The sequence below is a fragment of the Mirounga angustirostris genome, unplaced genomic scaffold (genome assembly GCF_029215605.1).
Source record: "Mirounga angustirostris isolate CCGP_5_RB_7025 unplaced genomic scaffold, mMirAng1.0.hap1 SCAF_6, whole genome shotgun sequence".
Taxonomy (NCBI): Eukaryota; Metazoa; Chordata; class Mammalia; order Carnivora; family Phocidae; genus Mirounga; species Mirounga angustirostris.
Window position 1 is genome coordinate 102,783,220 of NW_026991714.1, and position 20,744 is coordinate 102,803,963.

The 20,744-nt window shown below is 38.2% G+C and overlaps 2 protein-coding genes across 4 annotated transcripts in view; one reads left to right on the forward strand and one right to left on the reverse strand.

The window, feature by feature from the left end:
* Positions 1–20,744, reverse strand: part of USP54 (ubiquitin specific peptidase 54) — a 122,429-nt gene that overhangs the window by 82,892 nt on the left and 18,793 nt on the right. The window contains exon 2 of one of the 3 annotated variants that reach the window (XM_054508218.2): positions 4,017–4,108. The exons of the other annotated variants lie outside the window; for them this stretch is intronic. The gene's annotated coding sequence lies outside the window, so the exon portion shown is untranslated. The remainder of the gene's footprint in view (positions 1–4,016; positions 4,109–20,744) is intronic. 3 annotated transcript variants of the gene reach the window in all.
* Positions 7,765–7,923, forward strand: LOC123847074 (small ribosomal subunit protein eS27-like). The gene has a single exon (XM_064593540.1). The coding sequence runs from the start codon at positions 7,765–7,767 to the stop codon at positions 7,921–7,923; it is 159 nt and encodes a 52-aa protein (XP_064449610.1).

Sequence of the window (20,744 nt, forward strand, 5' to 3'; positions counted from 1 at the left end):
CAATGGGGTCTCAAATATCCAAAGGAATGAACTAAAACTATAAAACTTTTAGAAGAAAATGTAAGCATATATCTTTATGACCTTGAGTTAGGCAAAGTCTTCTTAGATATGACATAAGCAGTAAAATAAAAAATAGAGGGGCACCTGGGTGGCTCAGTCAATTAAGCAGCTGCCTTCAGCTCAGGTCATGATCCCAGGGTCCTGGGATCGAGCCCCGCATTGGGCTCCCTGCTCAACGGAGAGCCTGCTTCTCCCTCTCCCTCTGACTGTTGCTCTGCCTACTTGCACTCTCTGTCAAATAAATACATTTTTAAAAAATTAAATTAAAGAAAAAATAGATAAATTTGACTTCACCAAAATAAGACAACCCAAAGAATGGGAATAAATATTTGCAAATTATATATAAGGGACTTGTATCTAGAATATATAAAGAATATATAAAGAATTCTTACAACTAAATAATAAAAACAATCTAAATTCTAAATGATATCTTTTAACACCCCAATTTAAAAAGAATCTGAATAGATACTTCTCCAAAGAAGATATATAAATGGATAATGAGCACAAGAAAAACTGCTCAACAACAGAGTATGGAAAGAGGCAGGAGTGACTTTACACTGGAGAAACGTGACAACCAGTGCCTTAGCCAGGTGATCAAGCTCAGTATCAACAATGATAAATCACATCAATAATACATACCCTTGATATGATATGATGAGAATGACACTGTATCTCTGTGATCTTCTACTCAAAAACCTCGACCCCAGTCCAATCATGAGAAAAATATGAGACAAATTCCAACAGACGGGCATCTTACAAAATACTTGACCAGTACTCCTCAAAACTGTCAAGATCATCAAAAACATCAAAGTATGCAAAACCATTATAGCTAAGAGGAGCCAGAAAGAACTGACAAGTAATGTAATGTGGAATTTTATTTTTTTTAAAGATTTTTTTTTTTTAAAGATTTTATTTATTTATTTGACACAGAGAGAGACAATGAGAGAGGGAACACAAGCAGGGGGAGTGGGAGAGGGAGAAGCAGGCTTCGCGCCGAGCAGGGAGCCCAATGCGGGGCTCGATCCCAGGACCCTGGGATCATGACCCAAGCCAAAGGCAGATACCTAAGGACTGAGCCACCCAGGTGCCCCTAAAGATTATTTGAGAGAGAGAGTGCACAAGCAGGAGGGGCAGAGGAAGAGAGAATTCCAAACAGACTCCACGCCAAGTGAGGAGCCCGACGCAAGGCTCCATCTCATGACACTGAGATCACAACCTGAGCCTAAACCAAGAGTCCAACGCTTAACCAACTGCACCACCCAGGCACCCGTGTAATGTGGAATTTTAGATAGGAACTTGGAATTGAAAAAAGATACTAGGTAAAAACTGAAGACATCTGAATAAACTATGGACTTCAGTTAATAACAACGTATCAGGGGTGCCTGGGTGGCTCAGTTGGTTAAGCGACTGCCTTCGGCTCAGGTCATGATCCTGGAGTCCCGGGGAGTCCCGCATCGGGCTCCCTGCTCGGCAGGGAGTCTGCTTCTCCCTCTGACCCTCCTCCCTCTCATGCTCTCTGTCTCTCATTCTCTCTCTCTCTCAAATAAATAAATAAAATTAAAAAAAAAAAAAACAACATATCAATATTGGTTCATTAATTGTAACAAGTGTACTATACTAATGTAAAAATTAATAATAGGAGAAACTATGGGGGGGCACCAAATGGGAACTCTTTCTACACTGCTCAATTTTTCTATAAACCTAAAACTGTTCTAAAAAATAAACTATTTTTAATAATGATAATTAATAATTTTAAGTATACTTAGAAGTATTTTTTTAATAATTTTTAATAATAGTAAGTTTTTAAACACAAGTTAAATAACAACAGAATCAAAATCAAAATCACAAGGTGCCTGGGTGGCTCAGTCGGTTAAGTGTCCGACTCTTGGTTTCAGCTCAGCTTATGATCAGGGTGGTGAGATCGAGCCCTGCAACAGGCTCCATGCTCAGTGGAGAGTATGCTTGAGATTCCCTCCCTCTCCCTCTGCCCCTCCCCTGACTCACATTCTTGCTCACTCTCTCTCAAATAAATAAATGTTTTTAAAAAATGAAAATCACAATGAGATACCTCTTCACACTCACTAAGATGACTATAATCAAAAAGATAATGAGTGCTGGCAAGAATATGAAGAAATCTGAAACCTCCTACACTTAACGGTGGAAATGTAAAATGGTACAGCCACCTTAGAAAACAGTCTGGCAGATCCTTAAAAGATTAAACACAGAATTACAATATGACCCAGCAATTCTACTCCTGGCCATATACCCAAGAGAAATTAAGACATGTTCATTCAAAAACTTATACACGAATGTGCATAACAACATTATTCTTAATAGCCAAAAAGTGGAAACAATCCAAACTTATACCAACTTATGAATGGATAAATAAATTATGGTATATTCATACAATGGAATAGTATTAAGCCATCAGAATAAAGTACTGATATATGCTATAATATGTATGAACCTTGGAAGTATGCTACGTGAAAGTAGCCAATTACAAAAGACCACCAGCATGATTCTAATTATATGAAATGTCCAGAATAGGCATAGCATTTCTTTTGAGGTTGATAAAAATATTCTAAAATTGATTGTGGTGATGGTTGTTCAACTCAGTGAATATATTAAAAACCATTCAATTGTACACTTTAAGTGGGTGACTTGTCTGGTATGTGAATTATATCTCAACAAAGCTGTTTTTTAAGAAATCACAGTTTCTCTTTTTAAAAACAAGGACACTCTTTATTTCATGTCTGTGGTTTAAATTAGGTCCCAATAAACAACAGCAGCTGCCACCTGGTAAACTAGATGGCTTCAAATGCTTGGCAAACAATTTCTGTGTGTATGAGATTTTGAACAGTTGTTTTTAAAGAATACATAAGCAAAGAAAATCAGTCTGTCAGTACATTCTTACACTCTGATGTCATTTAATTCAGGACAGACTGCAATCACCATTTCCCTAAATCAAGAAACCAACAATAATACTATGATTACATGTATGTCCAAAGTAGATGGAGACATAATTCACTCTGATAAAAATAAGGCTGAAAATACTGTCAAAAGGGCACAGCAGCAAAAGTCAGAGTGCATGTCTTATGTTTGCATGGAAAGACAGAACAGATGAACAAAGCAGGCTGGAGTGATCTTCTCTGGGCATACTCTTTGCTGAACAATTACAAACATGCCCCCACATGTCTGTAGAAATCCTTCCTGTGGTTTCTTGGGCATATTTCCCCTAGAGTACTCCCTCAGAAGCTGACCTAAAACCATCTGTTTGAGGGGCACCTGGGTGGCTCAGGTAGTTAAGTGTCTGCCTTCAGCTCAGGTCATGATCCCCGGGTCCTGGGGGAGAGAGCATTGGGCTCTCTCTGGTCAGTGGGGAGCCTGCTTCTCCCTCGCCCTCTGCCTGCTGCTCCCCCTGCTTGTGCTCTCTCTCCCTCTCTCTCCCAATCTCTTTCTCTGTCAAATAAATAAATAAAATCTTGGAAAAAAACCCTACATCTGTTTAATAAACAATCTGACGGTATCCAGGATTCACAGAAAACAGAGACCTAAGAACCTTTGGTGGGTGAAAAGAGGACAGAAGAAAAAAAGTGGGCAGGTATTTACCTTCATTAAAGGGACATAAATACCACTCCTGAGTTGGTGATCTGAACTAGGAATAAGGAAAAAGAGAGAGATGACAGCACAGTATTAACGGTTTAGGAAAGGAAATTGGACCTTTGTGACAACTTATTTCCTTTTCTTAAACAAGCAAAGAATTTAAATATATAGTTCACAGAAAGAAAAAAATAGATGACCACTAAAGATAGGAAAAATGTCCTATCCATTTATAATTAAAGAAATGCAAAAGGAAGATACATAGATCATTTTTCAGATCTCATATTGCCAAATATTTAAAAGTTGGTTAAAATCAGTGTAGGCGAAGGTACAGAGAAGGATAAATTCTCACTTACTCTTGGTAGTATTAAAATAAATTTGGCAGTATTTCTCAATTTTAAATGCTTCTTTGTTTCAGCAATTCAACTTCTAGAAATTTACCCTGCAACTGCAAAGATAAATGTAAATGTAAATTTATAGTTGCAATACTTGTAATAAATAAAAACTATCAGGGTGCCTGAGTGGCTCAGTCATTAAGCGTCTGCCTTCGGCTCAGGTCATGATCCCAGGGTCCTGGGATCGAGCCCCGCATTGGGCTCCCTGCTCTGCGGGAAGCCTGCTTCTCTCTCTCCCACTCCCCCTGCTGTGTTCCCTCTCTCGCTGTGTCTCTGTCAAATAAATAAATAAAATCTTTTTTTAAAAAAAGGGTCTCCTTTTAAAATAAATAGCTAGCTAGCTAGATTAAATAAATAAATAAATAGATAGATAGATAGATAGATAAAAACTATCTGTCAATAGAGGACTGGTTAAATTATGGTAAGCCTCATTTGGAAATTTTACAGAGGAAATAATATATATAGGATTTACTTCAAAATAACCATGGGATTTACTTCAAAATAATCACATGTTGACTAGGGGAGTAAGGGGGGAGTACAGATAAAACACGACTGACTATGTTTTTAATAATTTTCATGAGGCTGGTGATGGGTACATGTGGTTCATTATACTCTTCTCCTTATTTTTGTATATGTTTGAAATTTGCCATAATAAAAATATACAAAACTATGAAACAACAACACTGAAGAGGATAGTGGATAAAGGTACTGACCTACATAACTTTGGAAATCACTGGAGTCTGTTAGACTAAAAGCACAGGGAACCACATATTAGCATTGTACTCTAGCTAATAAAGCTGTTTCCCACAGGTGTACAGGTTAACAATTCTGAAACCACTATACATGTTTACTGAACCTGAACAATTAGGTAACTGAATGGTGGATGGTAGAAGGTTTCTCACTTTTGGAATGGAAGATTACAGGTAAGCAGGACGAACAGGCTAAATAAAATGATCCATGTGGTAAGGGATTAGAGCTAGAATATGAACTTGTGTTTAGCTTAGTAAAAATACAGATGGTTACATCTAGAAATATTTATAGATATGTATGTATGCATATATACATATATTTATTCTATCAGCTGAGAATGCTTAGAATCAATGACATCCCAGTTGTAACAAGCACACCTAAAGACAAGATATTAGTTTCTAACACCACTCTCCAACAAAAGAAACCCAGGTTTCTTGGAGAAATGGCTGATTCCAAGACTGGGACAGGAAATACACAAAATGAGCTGAGCATCTTGTAATGTCAGAAACTAAGGAAATGTTAAAAACAAAAAGATCCTAACTTTACAGAGGTATATCAAAGGGATAGAGGAGACTAACTGAATGAGCTTCCAAAAGTTAAATAACCTAAAGTACAAAATAAATATTTATGAGTTTATACTGATACTAAGGAAATGATTAAACAAAGAAATGGAGAAGAACAAATTTCCCTTGCAGAAGAATTCCAAATAATTTATACAATACTCCACCTGCAAGGATGGAGACCATAAATCCCACTCCTTAAGTGCATGGAGACCTCCCTCCAAAAACTACAGCATGGAGGGGCACCCGGATAGCTCAGTCAGTTAAGCACCCAATTCCTGATTTAGCTCAGGTCATGATCTCAGGGTCGTGAGATCACGCCTCCAGTTGGGCTCTGCACTGGGCGTGGAGCCAGCTTAAGATTCTCTCTCTCCCTCCCCCACTCTCTCACTCTCTCTTTAAAAAAAAAAAAAAAAAGTACAGCATGGGAAACGGGAAGGGGGAGACTAACTTCAGCGGAGAAACCTGTCAAACCCAGCCAGGTGATTAAGGTCATTACCAACAATGATAAATCATGTCAATAATATATACCCTTGATATGATGTGATAAGAATAGCACTGTATCTCTGTGATCTTCCACCTGTGAAAATTAAAAAAAGGAAACCTCACTAAAGTGGATCTGGATGTTAGAAGGGGAGTCTGGAAGGCGGAGCTGTACCACTCAATATCAATTACAGGAGGAATTGTCAATTACAAATCCAACTGAAGAACTGTCACTGGAAAAGAATCATCAACTACAGGTCCCAGCAGAGAAAGATGTACATTGCATCTCATATAAAAAATCTACTAACTCTGCAACTCAGGCAATGAAAAATCATCCTACACTCTTGCTTTTCTCCAATGGACTTTTGTTCAAAACAACCCCTCCCAACTTCCTCTTTCTCCATAAAATAATGTTTCTCTCCTTTGTGAGATTTGCTTATGGCTTTGCAATTCTCTGTTATTCCCAAATAAACCTATTTTTGCTGGTAAAATAAACTGTTTGCCGGTAAGACTGTTTTATTTTAAGGTTAACACATCCAAAAACCACAACCCCAGTCTAATTACGAGAACAACATCAGACAAATTCCAAATGAGAAGCATCCTAAAAATACTTGACTAGTACTCCTCAAAACTATCACGGTCATCAAAAACAAGGAAAGTCTGTGACAGCCAAGAAGAGCCTAAGTAGACATGACTACTAAATTAATGTGGTGTCGGGGCGCCTGGGTGGCTCAGTCGTTAAGCGTCTGCCTTCGGCTCAGGTCATGATCTCGGGGTCCTGGGATCGAGCCCCACATCGGGCTCCCTGCTCCACGGGAAGCCTGCTTCTCCCTCTCCCACTCCCCCTGCTTGTGTTCCCTCTCTCGCTGTATCTCTCTCTGTCAAATAAATAAAATCTTTTTTTAAAAAATTAATTAATTAATTAATTAATTAATTAATGTGGTGTCCTGGATGGGAACCTGGACAAAGAAAAGACATTAGATAAAAATTTGAAGTGGTTAATAATAACGTCTCAACATTGATTCATTAACTGAAATAAATCTACTCTAATATGTTAATAATAATGAAAACTGGATGAGGAAGTATATATAGAACTCTGTACTATCATCTCAATTTTTTGGTAATCTAAAACTGTTTTAAAAAACAAAATGTGTTTTAAAGCTTATGAAAAAAAGATAGAAACTTAATAAAAATCAGTAATGCATTTTTAAAAATCTCATGCAAATGAAAAATTATGTAACAGGGGTGCCTGGGTGGCTCTAACGGTTAAGCATCTGCATTTGGCTCAGGTCATAATCTCAGGGTCCTGGGATCAAGCCGCACATCAGGCTCCCTGCTCAGCGGGGAGTCTGCTTCTCCCTCTGCCCCTCACCCCACATGTGCTCGCTGTCTCTCTCTCAAATAAATAAATAAATAAATATTAAAAAAAGAAAGAAAGAAAGAAAGAAAATTTGGGACGCCTGGGTGGCTCAGTTGGTTAAGCGTCTGCCTTTGGCTCAGGTCATGATCCCAGGGTCCTGGGATCGAGTCCCACATTGGGCTCCTTGCTTGGCGGAGAGTCTGCTTCTCCCTCTACCTGCTCTGCCTGCTACTCCCCCTGCTTGTGCTCTCTCTCTCTCTGACAAAAAAGAATAAATAAAATCTTTAAAAAAAAAAAAAAATTTGTGTAACAGAGAAAAAATAAATCTCATGCAAATAATTTCTAGTGTCTTTACTACTCCAAAAAGGATATATCCCAGTGAAATGCTGTCTCATAAGAACTAGCATAGATAAAAATTATAAAAACGTTAAGTTGTTTTTTTTTTTTGCTTTCCAGTGGTGACAACCTCCCCCTGAGAGGACCTCCTCCACCCATCCCCGGAGGAGGAAAAGAGTAAGCACAGAAGTGCCTGATGCAGAGCCCCAACTCCTACTTCATGGATGTGAAGTGTCCAGGATGCTACAAAATCACCACCATCTTTAGCCATGCACAAACAGTAGTTTTGTGTGTTGGCTTCTCCACTGTCCTTTGCCAGTGTATAGGAGGAAAAGCAAGGCTTACAGAAGGATGCTCCTTCAGATGGAAGCAAAACTAAAAGCACCCTGATGGAATTAAGGTCTTAATACTATTTGGAAGCAATGACTAAGTTTGTGACTGTCACTGAATATACATTATTTAATATCTACAATGTATAGCACTGGGCCACATGATTTAAAAGTTAAATTCTATGCAAAATGCACCAGTAATTTTTTTCTGTTTGTTTTTTCTGGACATTCCCTTAACACAAGTCACTAGGTAGTATCCCAGCAGCTCCATTCAAAGGAAGAGCAGTATGAGTCTTAGCAAAAATGAGTAATCCTTTTTCACTTCAGACTATTTAACTGTCTTTTCCTACAGGCGGAGCTCTTTGGTAAGAATGTGTATCAATAATACTTGCTTCTATTTGCATAATATTTACAGTTTGCAAAGCATGTACGCTCACCTTCACATGACACCACTTCACTCCAGGAAGGCCTCCAAGCTAGACTCACTCCTGGTAAGCACCCCACAGCATTGCATTAATCTCTAACTTAACCTCCCCATACATTGTTCAGTGATCTGATGAATGTTGTGTCTTGCCCCAAAAGCTGTAAGCGACTGAGCCACCCAGGCACCCAAAGCTGTAAGCTTCTTAAGGTTAGGTATCATGCTGTATTAATCTTTGAGTCCCCAGGGCTTAGTGTTGTACCTAGAATATTTTAGATGTTTAATTAATATTTGATGAATGAATTAAAAACTGTGAATTTTATAATCTTACATTTCTCAGCAAGGTTCTGGTTATACTAAACATTTTAAATAATGATACTGGCTTTGTGGGTATCACTATTTTAAATTTTCATTATTTAAAACAAACAATAAATAGGGGCGCCTGGGTGGCTCAGTCGTTAAGCGTCTGCCTTCGGCTCAGGTCATGATCCCAGGGTCCTGGGATTGAGCCCCGCATCAGGTTCCCTGCTCAGCAGGTCTCCCACTCCCCCTGCTTGTGTTCCCTCTCTCGTTGTCTCTCTCTCTCTCAAATAAATAAATAAATAATCTTTTAAAAAAAGAAAATAAATATATTAAAATACATTTTAAAAAAAGAATTAAAAGCACTCTGAATCAAGATGAGTGGGAAACTGTCCCAATAGACACATTTTGGATAATACATAGATGGATAGATAGAAAGATAGATATAGATATTAAATCTTAATACAGACTGGTTTAGGGAATATTACTTTTTTTTTTTTTTAAGATTTTTTTTATTTAATTGCGAGAGAGAGGATGAAAGACAGAGAGTATGAGAGGGAGGAGGGTCAGAAGGAGAAGAAGACTCCCAGCTGAGCAGGGAGCCTGATGTAGGACTCGATCCCGGGACTCCAGGATCATGACCTGAGCCGAAGGCAGTCGCTTAACCAACTGAGCCACCCAGGCGCCCGGGAATATTACATTTTTATTAAGTACTCTGTACCTATGCACAGACAGGACAAACTAGAGGACATTAGAACTTATTCATCCTTAAGATCAGAAGAAGGAAACAAAGATTCTCTGAGATTCAGCATGATAATACTTACATTGTATGATAATGTAGTCCCTATAAATTGTATAAGTAGAAATTTGGTATATTTTAAATGCATTAGAAAATATTGCTCTTTAAATACTGTTGATATATTATTATAAAAAGCAAAATCTCTTTTTCTTTTGCAAATTTGATGTCCACATAAAAAAGGTATAAAAATATTAAAGTAGAGCAAATGGTGATGAATGGAATAAGAAGGAATGAAGTGAGCTATTGATTCTATTTGATCTTTAAAATCCTAATAAGAGAATTCTATACTGACTTCTCATCTCATGAACTATATCTTAAATATTTTAATTCATTAAATACTTACTGAGCCTACTTACTACTATAAGCCAGATATAGTGCTAATATTAGAGATACAAAGATGACTAAAATCAGGGGACCTTCAAAGTGTTCACTAATGAGGGGGAAAAGAAAAACTGTAACAGAGATATGAACAAAAGCCCTTGGAAAGTCTATAAAGACTTTCCAGAGGAAGTAATAATTGAATTGGGTTTTAACACTATTGTATAATAAAGAATTTGGTCTTTGTGCCTGGTTCCTGGGAGTAAGCCTCTAGACCTTTGGAATTTCCTCTGTGCTATTCAAGGTGGGCTCTTCCAGCCACACTGGGTTTATGCTAACCAAGTGAATGACATTGGGCCCCTAGTTTCAAAATGGGGGCTGCCCATGCTAGAAAGACCAACCATGTGATTAAAGGATTGGTGCACTGAGCCACATGATATTAGCCTGACCTCTGGGGAATATAGAAAGAGGCTGAAGACAGAGTTCAATCATATGGCCAATGATTCAATCACCCCTGTCTACATAATGAAACCCTAGTAAAAACTCTGAACACAGAGGTGGTGATCTTCTCTGGTTGATAATACACATTGATATGCTGGGAGGGTGACACATCCTGAGGACACAGAAGCTTTGCTTTTAGGAACCTCCCAGACCTTGCTCTATACATCTCTCCCTTTTGCTGGTTCAAATTTGTAAACTTTTGCTATAATAAAACTGTAATCATAATTATAGCACTTTCCTGAGTTCTATGAGTTGTTCTAGTGAATTACCAAACCCGAGGGGCTCAGAACTCCTGAATTTGGTCAGAAATACAGACGGCCTAGAGACTCCTGAACTTGTGGTTGGCATCTCAAATGCAGAAAGTCTTGTGAGGGACAATGCCTTTAATTTGTGCAAATTGAGCTAATTCTCATTAATGTCAAAACTACATTGCAAATACCCTACAGGGATTAGTTTAAAATATGGATTTACAAAATTATTCATCACAAAATACAGCACGTATAAATACAATGGAATGTTACAGAATGATCTATCATAGCCACTAACTCAGGGAATAAACAAGTGAGGCCTAGAGTGCTGCTGTAGCCAAATGTTCCATCCTGAGGAATCCCAAGCAGGTTGAACAAATCGAAAGCACAGCTCCTGGATGGGTTTCCCAATACTGTTGCCGAACAAACTTGGAAAAACTCATTCCAAGAGAAGTCAGTAACTCAAGAGATGAGGGTTTGGAAAAGAGAAAGGGAGAGATTTACTTCAAGTGCTGGCAGGTGGGGGAGGTGGCAGCCTCAAGCCTTACCAACCGACTTCTCTGCCAACAAGATAGATACCTAGAGTTTTACAGGGAGAGGTTCAGGGAGGCAGCACGAGAGAGCAGGCAGAGAGCACGTGATTATGGGTGGGGGTCAGTATGTGTTCAGTGGTGATCATGGGCAGGGAAGGGGATGTGGTGGGGTGTGTGGTCTTCTAGGCATTCTGTTGCTATCAGGGCTTTTCTGGTCTGGTGGTTGGCATGTTCTGGTCATTGCAAACATCTCTTCAATGCATTAAGAAAGTGCCATAAGAAATAAACACAATGGGTTTTAGTTAGGACATGAATTAAGTGGGCTTATCTATTTCTGGTTTTAACTGTTGGGGTCTATAGTTGAACAAAAGAGCTTGCTGACAGGAGCATGACTCAGTCATGAAAAAATTATGTTGTAGATGAATATTTACTGACATGAACACATAAACATCATACCCTTTAACTCCAGATCCCTTCTCTTCCCCTGAGGTCCAGACTTGTACATTAAACTTCCTACTGAACATTACCACTTGGTTGTCTTGGTTGTCTCAAACCTAACATGTCCAAAAGAAAAAAACTTAACTCTCACCAAATACACCCCAGTCAGCTCCTCTACACTCTTCCCTATCTTAGTAAATAGTACTACCATTCACTCACTTGTTCTGGCCAAAGTTGGAGCCATGCTTGACTTCCTTCCTTCCCTAAGAGCTCACCAATCCATCAGCAAATCTTACAGGTGCTACTATCAAAACATATCCCCTCTCACCACCTCCACTCCATCCTAGACAAAGCCACCCTCTCTACTGCCTAGAATAATACTACAATAGCCTTCTATTCGGTCTCCTTGCTTCCATTACAGTCAGCCACTCCACACAGCAACCAGAATAATCTTTAATAAGATTATTGTTGGTGATCTTCTTTTAATAAACTCATGTCATTATGCATATAAAACACTCCAATGTCTTCCCAATACCTTCTGAATAAAATCTAGATTCCTTATCTTATGATCCAGCTTCAACTTCTCTTAATAATTTCATCTTTACTGCTCTTTGCCCTCCATTTTTCAAAGATTCCAAGCAACTTCCCATCTCAAGTCTTCTTCACTTGCTAATCTCTCTCCACTGACTGTCTATTCCCTAGCTCTGTGTATAGTCTGAACCTTCATTTCCTTCAGGTCTCTATTAAATGTTACCCTCCTCAAAGGGACTTCCCTTCATCTAAAATTACTGCCTGTTTCGGCTATACTTCAATGAAAAAATAATTTTTTTAAACTAAAATGACCACTTGCCACCCTATCTCCTTACCTTGCTTTATTTTGTTGTTGTTGTACTTAACACTACCAGATCTTACTATCTACCTTCTCTATTAGAATGTAAGCTCCCTAAGGCAGACACTTTGTCAATTTTGTTTGCTATAGAATCTCCAGAGTCTATATACAGTGGGCAAGACATAAATACTTGTTGAATGAATGATTAGGATGTTAGGTGAAAGGAGCAAATTATAACAGTACTTTCAAAATTATTTCATTCTTATAAAATTAAACAAAATGGAAAACAAAAGCCACTATGTACACACACATACATACACACACACACACACAGGGTCAATCCTCATTATTCATGGATTCCATATGTGCAAATTTGCCTACTCATCAAAATATATTTGTAACTCAAAAAATCAATATTTGCAACACTTCTTTGGTCAATCATGGACATGTGAATGTACAGATTGGTAAAAATTTTGAGTTGCCTGACATGCACATTCCCAACTAAGGTCAAACTAGGCAATGCTTGGCCTTCTTGTTTCAGCTTTCATACTATAAAAAGGTTCCTTTTTGTAGTATGGTGTCACGTTTTTCATATTTTTGTGCTCTTGGTTGGTGATTTCACTGTTTAAAATGAGCCCCAAGTATAAAGCTAAAGTGCTATCCAGTATTTCTAAGTGCAAGAAGGCTGTGATGTGCCTTCTGAAGAAAATACATGTTATATACATTCGTTCAAGCATAAATTACAGGACTGTTTGTTGTGAGTTCAATGTAAATGAATTAATTATATATATATTAAATAAGGTGTCTTTAGGGCACCTGGGTGGCTCAGTCCGTTAAGCGTCTGCCTTCGGCTCAGGTCATGATCCCAGGGTCTTGGGATCGAGTCCCACATCGGGCTCCCTTCTCAGTGAGAAGCCTGCTTCTCCCTCTGCCCCTCCCTCCACCATGGGTACTCTTGTGCTCTCTCTCTCTCTCAAAAATAAATTAATTAATTAATTTTAAAAAAAAAAGACTCTTCAAAAAAATAAAAATAAATAAATAAGGTGTCTTTCAACAACACACATAAAATGAGTTTAGGTATTAATCAGTTAATGAAAATGTAACCAGAGGCACATAGGAACCTAATCCTGTATTTCCTCTAGGAGCAGTAATTCAGTATTCATTAATTCAGTGTTCACAATGATGTTACAGAACATACTACCACCAATAACGTGTGTGTGTATTAAATTAAAAGGTCAGAGAGATTATATGTCATTATACCATGATATTAATATAGTTAATATAATCTTTGGGTAGGAATATTATAGGGCATTTACTTCTTATTCTTATTTGTTTTTTGCTGGAAGAAAAAAGTTGAGTCACTTCTCACATTTTAAAATAAGAATTATATTAGTAAACATTCTAGGGTAGCCAAAGAAATATAAAATAAAAATAGGACATGAACACTGATTTTTTTCAGTAATTAAAAGTGTAAATTTAGGGCGCCTGGGTGGCTCAGATGGTTAAGCGTCTGCCTTCAGCTCAGGTCATGATCCGGGGGTCCTGGGATCGAGTCCCGCATCAGGCTCCCTGATCAGTGGGGAACCTGTTTCTCCCTCTGCCTCTGCCTCACTCTCTCTCTCTGACTCTCATGAATAAATAAATAAATAATCTTTAAAAGTATAAATTTATAGCTCTCCTCTTAACTTCTTAAGCCTGGGTCTTCTAAATCAAACCTCCTATGTGCAAATACACATGTATATTTATACACTTCTCCCTGATCAGTAACCAACAGACAATTCAAATACTAACAGTTTAAAACTCATTCATTTATAATTATAGAATCTTATAGTAGAAAGAATCTTTACAGAGCGTATATTTAGGTTTCTCACCTAATGCAAGAACCCTTTTTATAATCTTTTTTATAAGGGGTCACTCAGCCTCTGCCAGAATACGTTCAAGAACAGAGAGTACATTATCCCACAAGGCAGCAAATTTTTTTTTAAAGATTTATTTATTTATTTATTTGAGTGAGCACACACATGCGCACAAGTAGGGGGAGGAGCAGAGGGAAAGAATCTTCAAGACTTCCTGCTGACTGGGGAGCCCCACACAGGGCTCAATCTCACAACCCATGAGATCATGACCTGAGCTGAAACTGAGTCAGATGCTCAACCAACTGAGCCTCAGGCACCCAAGGCAACAGATTTTAATTTACACACACCATTCTTTGTTCAATCTCTGATCCAAAAGCAAGCAGATCTACTGTCTCCTCTTTATATAAGCCTTCCAAATATAAGACAAAACTCATATGTTCCCTTGATCACCTCTTTCAGGCTAAAAATTCTAGTATGACTATGACTCAGTGTGGTACACAACTTTATTCATGCCCTTGTGTAATCCCCACTCTTTGAATACAGGCTGGACCTGGTGATTTACTTCTAATAAACAGAATACGGCAAAGGTGATGGGATGTCATTTCCAAAATTAAGTTACAGACTCTGGCTTCCGTCTTCTTCGCTGTCATGGAAGCCAATTGTGGTGTTTTAAACTGCTCTGTGTTGAGTCCCACAAGGCAAGGAACTGAAAAAGGCCTCCAGCCAACAAGCTAGCAAAGAACTAAGGCCCTCAATCAACCCATGAGGAACTGAACCCTGCCAATAACTACACAAGAGGACTTGGAAGCAGATCCTCCCCCAGCTGAATCTTCAGAGGAAACCAAAACTCTAGTTAACAACCTGACTGCACCTGTGAGAGACACACTTTGATTCCTTTTTTTTTTTGTAATCAAAACTTAAGAACTTTATTTTTTTTCACATTCAAATAAGTGAACTTTTTTTTCAATTAATTAACATATAGTGTATTATTAGTTTCAGATGTAGAGGTCAGTGATTCATCAGTTGCATGTAACACCCAGTGCTCATTACATCACATGCCCTCCTTAATGTCCATCACCCAGCTACCCCATCTCCCTCCCCTCCAGCAATCCTCAGTTTGTTTCCTACAATTAAGAGTCTCTTATAGTCTGTCTCCCTCTCTGATTTCGTCCTGTTTCATTTTTCCATCCATTCCCCTAAGATCCTCTGTTTGGTTTCTTATCTTTTTTCAAAGATTTTACTTATTTATTTGAGAGAGAGTGAGAAAGAGCAAGAGCAGGGTGGGGGCAAAGGGAGAAGCAGACTCCCCACTGGGATGTGGGGCTGGATCCTGGGACTCCGGGATCATGACCTGAGCCAAAGGCAGACGCTTAACCAGCTAAGCCATCCAGGCGCCGCTGTTTTGTTTCTTAAATTCCACATATAAGATCATATGATAATTGTCTTTCTCTGATTGACTTATTTCGCTTAGCATAATACCCTCTAGTTCCATCCACATCATTGCAAACGGCAAGATTTCATTTTTTGAAGGCTGAGTAGTATTCCATTGTATATATATACCACATCTTCTTTATCCGTTCATCTGTTGATGGACATCTGGGCTCTTTCCATAGTTTGTCTGTTGTGGACATTGCTGCTATAAACACTGGGTGCAGTACCCTTTGGATCATTACATTTGTATCTTTGGTGTAAATACCTAGTAGTGCAATTGCTGGGTCATAGGGTAGCACACACCTTGATTCCTGACCCACAGAAACTTAGATAACAAATATTTGTTGCTTTAAGTCACTAAATTTTGGGTAATTTGTTACACAGCAATAGATAAGTAATACACCTAGCAATTTCACTTCCATCATACCTTAGAAAAATTCTCATACATGTATCTTTATTAGAGAAAAAAAACAAAAACAATTTAAATGCTCATCAAAAGGAAACTAATAAATACAATGTACTAAATCTTAAGATTTATTGCTATGCAGCATTCAAAAATGGATGAACTAGATCTATTTAAACATTCGATCTCAACATAATGCTGAGAAAAAAAACTGCAGAATTACCCCTAAAATATTCCACTTATGTAAAAATTCTTTTTAAGTTTTTATTATTTTTAAGTAATCTCTACTCCAAACATGGGACTTAAACTCACAACCCCAAGATCAAGAGTTGCGTGCCCTACTGACTGAGCCAGCCAGGCACCCCCATTTATGTAAAATTTTTATTTCTTTATTTTTTATTTTTAAACATTTTATTTTTAAGTAATCTCTACAACACCCAACATGGGGCTCAAATCGAGATCAAGAGTCACATGCTGTATGCTCTATTGACTGAGCGAGCCAGGGACCCCCCATTTATGTAAAATTTCTAAAATACATAAAGCACTACTATATATTAGTTGTGGATATATTTTATACATATACAAAATTATAAGAAATGGATTGTATTTCTATTTAAATATGTTAATTAAATAATTTACCTCTAGACCCTCCTAATTTAATTCTCCACTAAAAATAAGAGTAAAGGAATACAAAAGGTAAAAATCCACAAGGACAAAGAAACTGAGAACATAAATGACTGCAGGGGTAGAATTTACACAAAATTTTAGAAGCTGGAAAGCAGATAAATGTGTGGTAATTGATTAACATACCAGAGAAAGAACCAGAGGGTAAATGTTGGCAAACAAAAGCATACATACTCCTACTACAGAACCCAAGAAAGGCTCAGGAATTGGAACCCTTTGCAGGAGGGAATCTGGGGTGGAACTTAAAAATGGAAAAGCAATTTAAAAATGTGTTTAAGAAGCAGTTAAATGCTTCAAATTCTCTCTTTCAACCCAATACAGCCAGGCAAATGCCCCTTCTTTATATCTGAAGACTTTAGGCTTACTTTCTGAGGGACGAGCCAGAGAGGGTGTGATAGTGGGAACACACCAGGCACAGCTAACCTGGGTGAGATACCTTATTAAAACCAGGGAAATTTTTTTTTCAAGATTTTATTTATTTATTTGCGAGAGAGAGAATGAGAGACAGAGAGCATGAGAGGGGGGAGGGTCAGAGGGAGAAGCAGACTCCCTGCCGAGTAGGGAGCCCGATGCGGGACTCGATCCCGGGACTCCAGGATCATGACCTGAGCCGAAGGCAGTCGCTTAACCAACTGAGCCACCCAGGCGCCCCAAACCAGGGAAATTTTTAATTCAATATAAAGTTCAATCTTAAAAAAGCACTAGGAAATTAAGTGAAAGTCTATATACTAAATGGGGAGATCCCCAGTCCCTCTTCTCCTCAGCACCAAACCACTTGTAGTCAGACTCCAAGTTCCCCCAGCAAGAAACTGGAGGACTTCCATCTGGGACAATTGACCAGCCCAAAAAAATACCTATAAATGGGCGCCTGGGTGGCTCAGTTGGTTAAGCGACTGCCTTCGGCTCAGGTCATGATCCTGGAGTCCCGGGATCGAGTCCCGCATCGGGCTCCCTGCTCAGCAGGGAGCCTGCTTCTGCCTCTGACCCTCCCCCCTCTCATGTGCTCTCTCTCTCATTCTCTCAGTCTCAAATAAATAAATAAAATCTTTAAAAAAAAAAAAACCTATAAATACATACAGCTGATGGTATTCAAATGGGGATAGGGGAGGGGAGCTTGAAGGAGACAGACAATCCAGGGAATATAAGAAAACCTAAAAATCTAAAATGTAATTCTCAGAGGTAAGATTTTGCATCTCTAAACCGAGAAATAATACAAAGTTCAATGAAAGGTTTGAAAGACAAATTTAAGGAAATCTCCCAAAAAGTAAAATATAAAGACAGAGAAATGGAAAAGATAATAGATTTTTTTTTAAGATTTTATTTATTCATTTGACAGAGAGAGACACAGTGAGAGAGGGAACACAAGCAGGGGGAGTGGGAGAGGGAGAAGCAGGCTTCCCACGTAAAGCAGGGAGCGCAGGGAGCCCAAGACGGGGCTCGATCCCAGGACCCTGGGACCACGCCCCGGGCCGAAGGCAGACGCCCAACGACTGAGCCACCCAGGAGCCCCGGAAAGATAATAGATTAAAAAACAGAGAATCAATTCAGGCTTTCCAGAAAAAGAGAATAGGAAAGTATCAAAAAAAAGTACAAAAAATAGCCCAGACTTTAAGATCATAAGTTTTCAATTTTAAAGGAATCACAAAGCCCCTAGCATAATGAATTTAAAAATCCACACGACAGCACAAATAATTCTAAACTGGAGAACACTGGGAATAAAGGGAATATTCTGTAAGTATCTAGAGAGAAGAAAAAAAATGGTATCATACAAAGGAATGAAATCAGAATGGCATCAGGTTGAACAACAGTGTAAATGTACTTAATGCCACAGAACTATACACTTAAAAATGGTTAAAATGGTAAGATTTATGTTATGTATATCTAACCAAAGAAAAGTGTAAAAAAAGAATGATGGGCAGGGTGCCTGGGTGGCTCAGTTGGTTAAGTATCCGACTCTTGATCTCAGCTCCAGTCTTGATCTCAGAATCATGAGTTCCAGCCCCACATACTGGGCATGGAGCCCACTTTAAAAAAGAGAGAGAGAATGATGGAGCACTTCAGTGGTAAGATCCCAATTCTTTCATAAGAATTAGTGCATATAGGGGTGCTTGGGTGGCTCAGTTGGTTAAGCGTCTGCCTTTGGCTCAGATCATGATCTCAGGGTCCTGGGATGGAGCCCTGCATCAGGCTCCCTGCTCAGCAGGGAGTCTGCTTCTCCCTCTCCCTCTATATGCTCTCTCTCTCTCTCTCTCTCAAATAATTGAATAAATATTAAAAAAAAAAAAAAAAAGAATTAGTGCATATAAAAACACTACATTTTCTGTAGAATTCTGAAGTAAATGTATGCATTACAAATGCCCAGGTCTGGGCGCCTGGGTGGCTCAGTTGGTTAAGCGACTGCCTTTGGCTCAGGTCATGATCCTGGAGTCCCAGGATCGAGTCCCACATCGGGCTCCCTGCTCAGCAGGGGGTCTGCTTCTCCCTCTGCCCTCTGCCCTCTCGTGCTCTCTGTCTCTCATTCTCTCTCTCTCAAATAGATAAATAAAATCTTTAAAAAATAAAAATAAAAAAACAAATGCCCAGGTCTGTTTTACTAGAAATTACATATTTTTATTTATTTCTTAGAAAACTACCATTTGTTTTCGTAAAAATAAAATAAAAAGAATATTAAACTTTTCATAGGCAACACAGGAAGAAAATAGCAATACCTTTAAAATAATGAGAAAATGATTTCTAACAAAAAATTCTATTCCTAAATAGAGTATTATTTAATATCGAGGGTAGAATAAAAACATTTTCATATATGCAAGATTTCAAAAAATTTAATTCCTATAAATGTTAACTCTCAGAGAGCTTCTGGAGAACTAAGAAAGAAAATGACATGTAATTCAGGAAACAGAATTCCCAAGATGACAGTGAAAGGAAATCCCAGGGTGAGATCTGTAGAGCAGGCCTACCTACCAACCAACCTATGCTAGAGCAGAATATAGAAGAATATACAGAATATACAAAGTAGATCTCTAAGGGTTAAAAAAATTGATAAATTATCTATTGGATTTGAATGAATAGGGCAGAGTTTTATGGTCCTGGCTGAGAATCTGGGAATGATTTAGTAATCTGAACTTTAAAAACTGAGCAAATAAAAAAAGCAAGGCAATTAATTATGCCTACAGAAAATTAAAAGTTATATAAGAAAATAATTATAATCATGGTATATTATATAGCTCAGGTTCAATATTTGTGTAAAATAAAAAATAATTATTTAGCCCCCAAATTATATAACCATATTGAGAATATAAGGGAAAAGACATATATGCATTTAAAAGAACCAAAGGCTCATCTTCTATGGCACTGTATATAGGTTTAATATTTTTTAAAAGCAAGTGTTATGGCTATGCTATTAGAAATATTTAAGATCTGGGAGCCTGGGGGGCTCAGTTGGTTAAGTATCTGCCTTCAGCTCAGGTCATGATCTCAAGGTCCTGGGATCCAGCCCATCGTCGTGCTCCCTGCTCAGTGGGGAGTCTGCTTCTCCTCTCTCTCCCTCTGCCTCCTACTTGTGTGCAATCTCTCTCTTTCTCTCAAATAAATAAATAAAATCTTAAAAAAAAAAAAGAAAAAATATTTAAGATATATGACTATGGTTTCCTCTAGGGGTGGGATAACTGCTATTTTTCCCTTCTAAGCATATAATACTATTCGAATTTTTGAAACTATGGACATGTACTACCTTGATAAAAATAAGACAAGAGTTCCTTGTAGGAAGGAGGAAGAAAGGGGCTTTGACTTTATCTCAATTTTTTTTCTTTCTAAAAGAACAGCTAAGAGCAGTTAATTCTGGATGGTGGGATTATGGGTGTTTCATTATATTTGCAGTTTTAAAACTTACCAACACTACCTTCCACAAGTCCCAAAAGTTTCCTATATAAATGGCTTTCAGATCATTTACAGTTCTGCCTGCCTTCCTTGGAATGTTCTCAACTTTGTCAGTATCCATTTAAACAAACATGCAAAATGTGTTTCCAACCTAGTACAAAAATATATTGGAATCAATACTTTTGTGACCTGATAAACTTCCAATAATATAGCCGAAGGTGTTTTTAGCAGCAC

Bases quoted from the DNA above. Each gene is read 5' to 3' on its own strand.
- LOC123847074 (XM_064593540.1), top strand. From the start codon at position 7,765: ATGGATGTGAAGTGTCCAGGATGCTACAAAATCACCACCATCTTTAGC.